This window comes from Melopsittacus undulatus, chromosome Z (genome assembly GCF_012275295.1).
Source record: "Melopsittacus undulatus isolate bMelUnd1 chromosome Z, bMelUnd1.mat.Z, whole genome shotgun sequence".
NCBI classification, from domain to species: domain Eukaryota; kingdom Metazoa; phylum Chordata; class Aves; order Psittaciformes; family Psittaculidae; genus Melopsittacus; species Melopsittacus undulatus.
The window spans coordinates 80,182,720-80,195,726 of NC_047557.1; the positions used below are offsets into that span (position 1 = coordinate 80,182,720).

Sequence of the window (13,007 nt, forward strand, 5' to 3'; positions counted from 1 at the left end):
CAGAAAGCTTTTACATTTAACAGCCCTAGCTATGCTAAATTCCCTAAACACGAGCATTACCACCCCAGCAACCCACAGGATGTATGACCAACTTCAAAACCAAGGGCACGGTTTTGCAGGAAGGTGTGAAGATGTTCCCCTTCTTTAGTGTGAGTTCAGGCCAAGGCTCTGGCAAAGGCTGGAGGCTGGCAGAGGACCCGGGATGACAGAGTACGCACAAGACACGCACTGCCCGGCTCCATCTAGGGGAAAGCCACGGAGGCAGGATATCTGACACGAGCTGCCTCAGCGCCAATCTCCACCTGAGGGTCGGGTGCCCATACCCAACGCTCTTCCAATGGTAAAGTCTTTCGCAGCAAAAGAAAAGAATCTGGTCCTTTCCCCCCTCGCCCTCAGACCTTCTCTATTCAAGACACTCTAGTTTCGGGTGAGCATTCCCTGCCTCGGCACTTGCGAGTAGTGGGCAGGCCCGCTGCTTCCTCCGGACCCAAGCTATCGCCGCGATCCTCAGCCCTCTTCCTCCCGCGCCCCCCCCCGGTCCCGGAAGAAAGAGGAGGATCCGCCGCCGTCCCAGAAAGCTGTGGCACTGGGGTCGTCGCGTCCCTAGATCTGTCGCTCCCTTTCGCTTCGCCGGGCCGACCCTCGCTTCTCCGTGGCCTGGAGCCGCACCGGGGCAGGCGGCAGGGAGTCCCGCCGCTATGTCTCAGCCCGGAACGGCGAGGCACCCGCCCCCCGCCGCGGTAAGGTGGGGCTCGGCCGGCGGTCCGGGTGGCTGTAGCCCCCGGGGCGCTGTGGGGATGGCAGTGGCGAGCCCCAGGGGTGCTGCCCGGGCTGCCCCACGGGCTCGGCGGGGCCGCGGATGCCACCCTGGGGCCGCGGGGCCCGGCAGTGGGAGGCCGCTGCTGCGGCGGTGCCGCCCTGGGGTGGAGGTGGCTGGTGGGGCGGGGTGCGGCCCAGGCCTTGACGAGCCGAGCCGAGTTGGGCGGCAGAGAGCAGCAAGCAGAGGGCAGCGCCATGGCTTTCGCGCGGTGGTGGTACGCCACGGTAAATGCAGGGGTGCGGCGGGAAGGCCGGGTAGCCTGGGCCACCCCCGGGGGAGAGAAGGGGGCGGTGGCGTGCCGCTCCCGCGAGCGGCCTCCACTCTCTGTCTTTAAGGCTTAGGAAAGGATTTTACGGTGACAGAAGGTACATCAGCGCTTTTTTTTTTTTTTTTTTTTTTTTTCCCAAAGCTTTCGTGCGGTAGAGTTTCAGGTCAAATGAGAACGTGGTGTACTCTGGTTTTACGTCCATCATCCCGCTGCGGATAAGTGACCCTGAAAAAAACAGGGATTTGGCAGTTTATGTCATCTTCTGAAGTAAGGCAAAGCTTGCTAGCTGACGAAAACTGCACCACTCGGTCAAAACACAGCCATGTGTGACATAAGGCAGATTTTTTATGGGATTGTTTCTGCTTTGGAAAAACCTTCATAGTGTGTCTGTTCTCAGGGACATATTCTTAACTGCAGGTAGGTAGAGGAGTTGCCAGGAATAGCTGTAGCTTGCTAGATTCTCCCTGAGTAAACCACAGCTGTCTGATAGCTCCACGTGATTTGGCTGGATTTAGGCCGTTAGTCATTATAAACCTGCAATTGTTGTTGAAAGTTTTCTTTATAGTTTATTAGTCATATGTGGAAACAGTTGGTCTCTACAGAGTAGTGAAAAAGAGTTTGCGTTATGTTAAAGTTTTATGGAAAGTATGCACTGTGTAAGGTAGGTTTCAGAAAAAAAACTTAATGTATTTCCAGAATATATGATCAGGTAAATGGTATTTGTTAAATTTATAACTACTTTTAAATTGCTGTAAGTAGCTTCTATAGGTGTTTAGAAACGTTTTTGAGTATTGTTTGTTGTGTCAAGTCAAATCAGTGATACAGTGTAGTGGAGGACACCGAGTTACAAGGAGGAATGTTTGGGAATTGCTGTGTTAAGTGATGACATGAATGTTAAAGGCCTCGTTTGCCCTGGGTCACTGAATCTAACGTACAAAAAGATGCTAAGACAGTGTGCTGCTATCTGTGATCAGGTAAGGAAACCGCAGACCCACGTGCTCTGTAGTAAACCTCTGGTTACAGTTTTGGCACCAGAACAGCACCTGCAGGCCTCTATGTGGGACTGCAGCCTGCTCTGGCCCAGTGCACAGGGCAGTTTCTGCCTGGAAGACCTTCCTAAAGGATAAGTAAGGAAGGCAGAAAAGGTAAGAGAGAAGAAAAGGCACAAAAAAGATTCACTGGTCTCTCTACCAAGGCTTTTACTGGGTTGTGCATTTAAAGCAGAACAGGATGGCTTTAATAAGAATCTAGGTTTCACCTTTCCATTCCTTACATTGCTTGATTGTAGTTCCCCTGGCACCTCTTTCTATTTGGCAGTCTCCTGAGCAGCATCAACAATCTGCTGCATTCTCAGTTCTAACTGAAAACAATAGGTCAGATTCCTCTCTGCATGAAATGATACATCTCCTTTAATATCTGCAGTGCAAAGTTGGTTGACTTAATATGAGAGGCTTGCAAGGAGGCTTCCCTTCTCACCCAGTGACTGAGTGTGTTGTCACTGCAGTCCTCTGAGATGCTGCTCAATGTCTTTGAATCAAAAGTTCATTTATGCTTATGGGGCCCCTGAGGTTTAGTAGGAATTTCTTGATGCAAGACCTTTAGTTGAGATGTGATTTGTGCAAGCGTGGGCTGAGAATGTAGTTTTGTGTTCAGTTTTTAGAATTTTGCCCTGTGTTTTACACCGAGGCCAATTTCTTTCTAGTTTATGAATACTCTTTGAATAAGAAGTTAAAGTTGTGTCTATAAAACAATAGTGTCATGACATTTTTGTGCACTGTTGAACAGGATGAATATCTCAGGATAAATGTTCTGGTTCATGATACTTCTCTGTATTTTCTGAACATGTGATTAAGAGTGGGTTTATGTGTTTCAGTTTTAGTTATTAAAGATGGAAAATATTTTGAGCCAACTTTAACAACTGTAAGGAATTCTTGTTAGTTCCTTAGTTGAACTAGAAATGTAACTTCAACTGTATGGCCACTGTCTCTGTGACAGAACTGGAGCTGCTCCTGTCCTCTGGCTTGGTTATGGATATATTCCTTTGGCAATATAAGGAAAGATGAGTGCAAAAAAAGAAAGAGTGCCTAAAGGAAAAGGCAACTCTGTCATCCACTTGAGAATGTAAAAGAGTGATGGATGCATACAGTCCTGAAAAACCTAAGCTTGCTTAGTCTCTTGCTAAGCAGATTAATTGATTTGCTTTTATATTTTTTTTTCCTTTTTTTAGTAGAAGGTTCAAAGCTTGGAAATATAGAGCAGAAAACACTTGCTGAAAGGCATTTTTGAAACAGGGTCTCTTTTTGTCTCAAGCATCAGCTGTTCAGGGAACCAGTGTGGCCTTCTCAGGTGTATTAGGAAGTTGCATTCCCAGGTTACCTCCTCAGGATGGCAGACTTTCAGGTGAGGTAATACTTTCATAGGCTGTTTTATTATCCAAATCCAGAGAGTATCACTGCTGAATGTGCACACAGTGCGTCACTCCAACTGATTGGATAGAAAATTACTTTGGTCAGGCCATATGTGATGAGCAGTATTTGGCCTTTAAGTCACAGCCTCATTGTTGTAGACGTTACTTGGCACAGCCTTCTAGAAGGAAGACATTTAATCTCTCTCTGACTTGAATTTAGGGGTAGTAAAGTTGTGGCCATTGTCCTGGTCCATTCCTGTTCCTCTCTAGCCAGTAAAGCTGCTCTGGGGTCCTTCTGGAACATGGCTTTGATACCCTGGTTGAGGGAATGCTGCCCCCTTGTCCTGCCCTCTGCAGGCAGCATAGATGGCTGTGCCTTGCTGTCGAGTTGAGGATGGGAAAAGAGGAAAAGTGGATGCTGAGGCAGGCAAACACAGAAGTCTGAGCACCCAAGAGAGCACACCCTGAGCTCTGTGACTCACTGGGACACAGCATTATCTTCCTCTTTGTAGTCTTGAGATTGGAAGCCCTGTTGATGCGGTGGTCCTGTGTGGTATGGGTTTCCTTGATGTGAAGACAAGGAGATTAATTAGGGAGAAATTGTAACACCAGATTTGGCCCTGGTAAAAGCCTGGCACACTCTTTAGGAGGTAAGTAAGACTCCTGCATTCTGTGAGTTGTTTTATCAAAAGAAAAAAAAACTCCAACAATCTAAGCTTTAAATGGTGTTGCTGCTTTTAAAGCTATGGCCGAAGTTGAAGAAGCAAATGAATAAAAGCAATAAAATATGTGCAGGGTACAGAAAGGCATACTTGTTTTAGTAGCTGAATCTAGGTAACACTTTGTGCCAAGGGTATCTGTTTAGGAAGAGAGCTGGTCCACACAACAAAGTTTTGCTGGGCAGGAGCTGTGGTTCCTGAGTGTGTAGCAGTGCTGGCTCTGGACTTACCACTTTGTAAATAAGAACACACATATTGACATTGCTTTCAGAGGTGTGTATGTGGTGTGGGCTTTTATTGTATCACTAAAAAGTGCAGATAATGGGGCTAATTGTGTCTATACTGAAAGTGCTATTACAGGACACTGACTCAATTCATCTCATATTAAACAACAACCTACAAGGATTGTTTTTCCTCTGAAGAGGCACAATTGGAATATGAGAATAGTATTTTCAGTTTTAAAACTTGTCAATTATCTTACTCATGCCAAACTAATTTTAAAATCTTGAATTGTTAGAAGTTGACTAAAACAATTTTTGAAAATGTTGTTGTAGACCAAAATAGTGGAAACAGATTAGACACATGCTAGTTTTTTTTTAGTCTTACTTGTTCGTTAAGTTATAGTATTTTCCCAGAGTGTCTGCTGATGTGCTTGAACATGTTCCTGTTGAAAATAGTGCAGTCATACATGGATCATCACTTTCTCCCTGTAGCCATGTAAAGAAAAATCTGTGCAAACTTGTTACATTAGTGGGTTAGCAAACTGTACCTCCTGCTGCTCAGTCCTCGAAACAGAAGGGAATAAATGGGTCTCAAATCATCTCCTCTATTTACTCAACAAAACAAACTGGACATGAATCCTCATTCCCAGATGTCTCAGTTACTTTTGGAAGTTACAGCTGGCTATTAGATAACAGTGACTTCTGTATTTGTGGTAAAATGTTTCGTTTTTTACTTTTTTACTGTTCTAAAGATTAAACAATTCGCTTTTGAAAAAAAATTTTCTGAGGGGCCATATTCACCTCTCACCAGAGATGCAGAGAGTAAAACATGCGCTGGATGCCAGTGTGCATGCTGAACAAACTGTCCTTCTGTACACTGTACATCTGCGGCACGTGGGCAGCAGATGGGATTGCACATAAGGCTAGATGAAGCAGAGGTTTAAGTGTTGGAGGGGATGAAGGAGGTTTGGGAGATATGGAAGAACTGTATTTCCTAATGTGTACCTGTGCCTGCACTGCTACAAAATTTAGTTCTTGCATATCAGCAGCAGAATTCTGGAGATAATAGTAACAGCTTTCTTCCAGGTAAAGAAGGCTGTGCATGACAAGCATTCTAACGTGTCTAAGCAGGTGTTGGAGTGCTCGTGATAGCGTATATCACGTTGGTCTCTCTGAGAGATGTTCAGTTTCTGCTGAGGCTGGTGGAACAGTGTTTCTGAAGCCAGTATTGAAGAGTGGTGTGCTGGTGAGGAATGAGTGATAAGCTTAGTATCTTCCAGAACTTGTCACAGGAGCAATCATGTTACATGTACTGTCCTGGCATGACTTTGTGATTTTGCTTGAAGATACTCAGCAGGTCATTTAAAAATCCTGTCCATTAGTGAGAAGGAAAACTTAACGATGTTATTTTCTGTTGTATTGTGGTAGGTGAAAGGTATCATACATGCACCAAGATGTTTGGGAATTTCTCTACATAGAAGGTATACTGTAAAACCTTAATAACTACGCATTTATTTTCTCTGTTTAACAGCATGGTGACAAGAAGGCAGGTGGAGCTTCTTCCAAATCAGGAGAGAAAGAAGCAGATGTGGCAGAGGTAAATTCAAGTATTTGAACATGCTAAGAATTGTTGGTAGTGAATTTCCCCCCATACAGGTTTTTGTGTTTTGATAGCAAAGTGGTAGTTTTCAGGTAATTAACTGGTGACTGTAGTCACTCATTCATTCCAGGAATGTATAGTTCTGTCCTGTGCTGCTGAGCAGCCTGCTGAAAATATTTCTTTGTTCTGTTGATCCTTTCACAAATACTTCACATTTGTATTGATGGAAATGATCTCTGTAGATATGTCTGTTCTGCAGTGCAGGTAGCTGTGGGATGCATCTGATGAGCCTAGTTTTTCAGTTGTCCAGAAACAGGGATGAAGCAAGTGCACTGTGATGCTTTTCACCCTGTCTGTATCCTGGCTTTTCTTCCAAAGATACAGATCCAAATTCATACATAGATGTTGCACAGATGTCTGCCATTTCCTGACATACTTGTAAATATGTGGGCCATGTTGTATATTAGAAAATATATTTATTTGTCCTGCCTTCTCAGGAACTGATTCAAGAGTCCCTGCTGGGTTATAACACTGGATTTATAGAAGCAATTTTATAGTCAGAAGCAATATGGGTTAAAGGCAGTGTTAGGAACAGTACTTGGAAAGGTCAGCTGTCTCCCTGTAGCCACTGGGAGGTAGGTCCTTGTGTGCCAGTGAGTCAGGCTGGTATTACAAAGAGAAGGTGTCCACGTCAGAATGTGAGTCCGGGTACTGATAATTAGTTCCCCAAGAATCTCTTCTATTGCAAGCAGGAGCAGACCCTCCCTAAGGAAGGCTAACATTAGATACAGAAAGAGAAGAATTTGTATGTACCCCAGTTACTAATTGTCTACATGTTGGCTTCAAATGTCAGTCACTGATACAGTGAAGCTAGAAACAGGTGTGGCTGGTACTGTATTCACAGCAGAAGCTATGCAGAAAATAACTTTGTCTAAGCTGTGATACCTTTAACTGCAGTGAAAATCAAGGCCAGTGAATGCTTTTACTGCCATCCTCTGAAGTGGATGATTAAAGCAATTACCTTTCTTTCCTGTCCACATACCAAGGAAGGCTTGTCTAGCCTGGAAACATGTTCCTCCTTTCCTCTCCGGGCAGTTTTAATTACTGCTTAAATAACATTGTTCTTTTATACATTCTAAGTTTAATGCCAAATTCTTTGCATGTTCTGAATATAGAAGTGCTGACTTCTTGGGAAGGCTAGGAGTTGAAGCCCATAGTTTGGGTTGTGGAGTTACTGCTTCTGACCTTTCACTGGGAACATTATTTCTAGCTAGAAAGTTTTTGCTTTCTGAGTCCTTAGAATCCTGCATTTGTGTTTCCTCTTGTGAACTTATTTTTATATTTGACTTGTTCCTCATTCATTTTACAATGCTTAAAAGGGAAAGTAGATCAAATTGCTTTTCCTTAGGCCCACTGAACAGCTTCAGGTCCACCTTGGTTCACGTCCACCTCCAAAGCACTCTGATTTTTTTAAGCAGTTGAGATAGCAATTAAAATATTTGTACAGCTTTCTTAAGAGTCTTTAATGTCATATTTTTATCTAAAAGTCAGAGATTATGCCTGCTTTTTGAAGCAGAAATTTATAATCTATCTGTAGATACCTGTAGATAACCTCGTCTAGCATATTGAGTTTGTTCACCTCCCTACAAGAAAATGTTTGGTAATGCATTATAAAAATGACAAGGAAACATGAAGGTCTTTGACGAATTCATATTCATATTGAAGGGAAAATTGTAAAAGCCTGTATACTCATTGTGTAGCTAAAAATCATAATAGCTTTGTTCCTCTGATTCTTTGGTTATATAGTGAGTGGGAAATGCTAATAAACTATGTCATCAAGGAGAGCTCAAAATTAATAAGGCATAGAATGGACTTCTCAAACCTTTCATTCCTAGTGACTTAAAAGTAGATTGAAAAAAACCCAGCAGGTTTACCGTAAATAAAAACCTGCTTGGCAAAACATGTACTTGGACAGAGGTGTGGAGGAGATTTGATGGCTCCATTACATTTTTTCATTTCTGGCATCATAATATGGTAAAAGAAAATAATGCTGTAAAAGAGTTAGGAGTTACGAGTGTGAAGGATATCTATTTAATATAGCTTTGGAATTACATACAATCATAACGGGGAGTATGTGCATTTTATCTGTGATGTACTAACACGTTAGTTCATAAGATTGTTCCTTCCAGAAGTATTTACTTTTTGTTTCCAGTAGCTTATTGCTTAACTATCACACAGTCCTTTCATCCTTAGATCTTCCAGTATTGTACAAAAGAAGACTAGACATATTACCTGAGTGACTTAGACAAATGTGGGGAATGGGAGATGCTGAAGCATAGAGCTGGATTTGACTCACTTAAGGTCATCCAGCTGCTCAAAAGGACAGAAAAGAAATCAGGTCACCAAGTACCAGGCTGATCCACTCAGTGTGTAATAAACAGCATACTCTAAGCTCAGAGGCGAAGCCTTGAACTCCCTGAAGGCAGTGAGCCTTTCCCTCTGAATCATGGAACAGGCCTCTTTTCTGCATGGTACTGGTAGCACAGCTGGCAGCTGTAGTTTGTGTTTACTCCTCACTTAAAAATGCAGCTTCTAAAATCCACTCTGTTCTACTGCACTGAAGGTGCTGACACTTAAGCTGCACAGCTAGAGCCTTCTGACTGACTGGAAGAAACAGACAGCAGGTGAGTTCAGCAGCAGTTTCCAGCAGCCTCCATTCTGCTGAATGGCTGTGCAGGCTGGAAAGTAAAGGATGCACACAGTCCTTCCCTGCCGCTCTTCCCAAGGGTCCAGCTCTCACCTCTTCTGCTCAGTGACTGGAAACATGAAGTTTAATGTCGTACTAGGGTTCCAACTCTTCCTTCTAGAATACTAAATGTAGTCTGTTTAATTTCTGGAAACAAAAACTAAGATGTGGCCTTAAGTTTAATATACCCTTTTTACTTTAACTCTGATCCTTCACAGTAGCCTGTGGCAGTTACTTGGAAGCCCTTTGGTTGCATTAATACTCAGTGCATTGCACGTAGCACAAGAGAGAGGTATTGTGGAAGGGTTTCAGAATCCTACTTCATAGGCCATGTTGCTCTTGGAAAGATTGATCTTCACTTCATTACCTGTTAGCAAAGGAAAGACACTCACACTGTTTTGCCTCATTTCAGTGATGCTACTCAAGCACATCTAGACAGACAGGGGGATCTACTTTGCCACAGGAATGGTCAGCTTTAGGTTGAAATACACATAATCTGTTAGTCCAGTGATGAGCAACTGAATGTGTATATATACCTGGTGTCTTGTAGCCAGAGGCGAAAGATTTGCTGGAGGGACAAAGCTGGAAACTGCAGGTGTGCTAGAATATGTAATCAAAAGAAGATACATGCTTCTTTATCAGCGTAGCTGACCATGAAAGTGTGTGTGTGTTACGGTTGTGTTAGTCATTGCTCAAGGACAAAGTTTCCAGTCACAAGGATATAATGTCTTGGTTGTTAGAACCTTACATTTGTTGAATTCACATTCTAAGAAGAAGAGGAGACTTCGTGATCTAAATCAGCTTTAATGAAACGTTTTGATTCCTTGTGGATGTGTGTCTGGTAGATGTTAGCAGGAAAGATTGTTGTTGGAATTGGTGGGTTGCTCAGGCACTTGAAGTTGCTCCATATTTGCAGCTGAGATGCACCTGAATCCAGTAAAAGTAAGTGATGTGCTGCTGTTTTCACATATCTGCCTGTTTTCTCACTGTGTTTTGATATTGTGGTTCTGAGTCAACATGTTTGTGGCATGGTATTGCAAAGTATATGGAATAGGAAATTTCCTTTTCCTTCACTGGAAAGATCTATCCTCTTTTTACTGTCATAGAGAGAAAAACTGAGGAGAGCTTCTGTATCAGTCAAAAAAACTAGCCTGTGAATTGTTGACATCTGAACATAAAAATGTGGTATATTAAAAGGAAGACAGAATCATATATTCTAGGAATTTGAAGCCCTAGCTTAGAGTGGAGCTGTGTTTTACCAGCTATGGTATGAAACAAGACCCTCCCTGATGCATCGCGCCATTTTGATTCATGCTTTACAGCAGTGTAGACAAAATACATGCTGCTAGCTCAGCTCATTATTCTTAATGGGAAATATTATCTTTAGTTTGAAAAGATGACAGTGGTAATTGGCACTGAGGCATCACTTTCCTTTTGGAGTTAATTCTTTGCTCTGACCTCAGAATTTCTGGGATAGTTTTTAATCTTGATGCTTGTCATGCAGGATTCAGTTACTCAGAGTCCAGGGGTATAACACTGAGTAATGACTTCATGAGTGATAAAAATCTGTTGGGGTGCCAGTACTAATCTGGGTTATGGAAGTGCATAAATAACTTTGACTGGAGTGTTTGTGAGGCTTCTTTGCATTTTGGTACCAAATTATTTATTTTAAACTGCATTGGTTGGGTTTTTATCCGCTGCAAGAGCACCTGATGGCGGCAGGGGAGTATGATCCTCAGTGGAGGAGTGGAGGGTTTCTGAGCAGTACAGAACCAGCTTCCTTCCCTGTCTTACTTTCCTGGTTTTGTTCTTCTTCAGCCAAGATGCAAAAAGTAGTTGTCAAAAGCATTTCAAAGACAGAGACTGCACGTTCTTTCCTCATGTGATTTTCTTTTTTTTAATTCAAAACAACTATATGCATTCTCTTTGCAGTGTTATAACACTTGAATGTTACAGTCCAAAATGAATATTTAATCCTTATCTCTAGACATCAGTCTTACTGCATGTCTTCCTTCAGAAAATCTACATAAGAGATACATGTTTTATCTCCCCTTTATTAAACGTGGGGAATTAATATTTCACTCTGAAGCAATGTTTTGGCTTTTTGTTCTGAAGTCGTTGCTAACAATGAAGAGTAAGGTTATAAGTACCTGTGTGCCAGAGCTTTCATTCCTTCATGCACCCTTTCAGGCTCTTGATTCTTCTAAAGAAGCTAAGCTTTGATAATTCATTAGCCTATTATTATCAGGTTGGGAAGTGAGACGTGAGTACAGCTGCAAGGTGTACAATTGTACAGGTGCAATTCTTCAGCTGATTGTGTCTTTCTAGGAAGGGGAAAAGATGGGAACAGCTCTAATGGATTTGTTGATAAAGGATGGTCAGAGCTGGTTTGCCTAGAGGGGGCATTGTGGGGAGGATGCTAGGAAGCCCATAAAACCATTATTTCAATAAGTGTTAAAGAAGGATGAACATAGCAGCATGATGTGGTGAATTTTTCTGCTTTTACAAATGCATTAAGGGGTAAATACCAAAGAAGTTACTGTTGAAAGATAACCCTGGGAACCGAAATGTATTACTCAGCCTGCTGTGATCAGTATTCAGCAAAGCATACTGATTTGCTGTGGTGGCTTAACTTTCCATGTAGCTTATTTCTAGGTAGGCTTTCTCTACTCCAAAGAATTTATTTGCTTCTTTTTCTTCTGTCTCTCTTACCTGTGTATCTTTATTGCTGTTCCACTTACCATGAAACAGCAAAATGTATACATTAAGAATTTTTCCTTCATACTGATTAACAGAATTTCATGTTCAGGACAAGGATTTATTTCACTCTGTTACGTTTTTTCCTAGTTCATGCTTGGAGGGGGTGTGGGGAAAGAGGCTAGACTTGTGTATTGGTTTCATATGGCAAGGTTTTGATAGCAGAGGGGCTACAGGGGTGGCTTCTGTGAGAAGATGCCAGAAACTTCCCTATGTCTCATGGACCCAATGAAGCCAGACCCAAGACAGATCCTCTGCTTGCCAAGGCTGAGCCTGTAAGTAACAGTGGTAGCATCTCTGAGATAGCATATATGCGAAGATGGAAAAAATGTGTGTGCAACTGCAGCCAGAGAGAGGAGTGAGAATACATGAGAGCAGCAGCTCTGCAGAACCAAAGGTCAGTAAGGAAGGAGGGAGGATGTGTTCCAGGTGCCAGAGCAAAGACTGATTCCCCTGCAGCCTGTGGTGCAGACCATGGTAAGGCAGGCTGTGCCTTGCAGCCCACGGTGGAGCAGATATCCATCTGCAACCTAGGGAGGACCCAATGCTGGAGCAGGGGTAGGCCTGAAGAAGACTGTGATGCTTTGGGAAGCCCATGCTGGAGCAGGCTGCTGGCAGGACCTGTGGCCCCATGGAGACAGGAGCCCACAGTGGAGCAGGTTTGGTGGCAGGACCTGTGACCTGGTGGGGGACCCACACTGAAGCCCTCTGTTCCAGAAGGGCTGCACCCTATAGGGGACCCTCCCTGGAACAGTTTGTGATCCCCTGAGGAGACATTGCAGCAGATGCTACAAGTGACAAACTAACCACAGTCCCCTTTCCCCATCTCCCTGTGCTGCTGCAGGGAGAGGAGGTAGGGAATTCAGAAGTGAAATTGAGCCCTGGAAGAAGGGAGGGGTGGAGAGAAGGTTTTGTATGATTTGGTTTTATTCCTCGTTGACCTACTCTAGTGTGATTAGTAATAAAAGGAGCCAACTAGTTAAATTAAACTAATTTCCCCAAGTCGAGTCTGTTTTGCCCGTGACAGTAATGAGTGAGTGATCTCCCTACCCTCACCTTTACCCACAACGCTTTTGTTGTATTTTCTCTCCCCTGTCCAGCTGAGGAGGGCAGTGACAGAGCAGCTAGGTGGGCATGAGGCATCCAGCTAGGGTCAGGCTGCCACACCTTGTGCCTGAATTTTTTGATATGTTGGTAGGTGTTACAAAAACTCCCTCTTCAAAACAGTAATTTATTTGTTGATTTTCAGAGCATCATAGATACATTAGAAATACATATGTACCAGAGGTAAGCTCTGAATACCATGACTATGAGGTCCTGAACCAAAGGTTGAGCCTGCGGTGGAAGCTGGGAGCTGTAATAAGGAAGGTATACCTGGTATACAGATTGTTCTTCTGAGGTCTGCTCTTTTTTGACTTTTTTTTTTCTTTAAATTGAAGGGTATGGCACTTAAAATTTTCTGTTCCTTC

At 43.2% G+C, this 13,007-nt stretch overlaps 1 protein-coding gene across 6 annotated transcripts in view; it reads left to right on the forward strand.

Moving 5' to 3' along the window:
* Positions 1–269: 269 nt before the first annotated feature.
* The window catches only part of CAST (calpastatin), a 63,168-nt gene continuing 50,430 nt past the window's right edge, over positions 270–13,007 (forward strand). For 2 of the 6 annotated variants that reach the window (XM_034072574.1, XM_034072578.1), the window contains exons 1-2: positions 557–740; positions 5,967–6,032. In XM_034072574.1, the coding sequence (XP_033928465.1) occupies positions 699–740; positions 5,967–6,032 (108 nt within the window). In that variant the 5' untranslated portion in view covers positions 557–698. Of the gene's footprint in view, positions 341–556; positions 741–958; positions 1,045–5,966; positions 6,033–13,007 lie in introns of those variants that run through there. The other 4 variants (XM_034072577.1, XM_034072579.1, XM_034072576.1 and 1 more) reach the window with 3 other exon arrangements.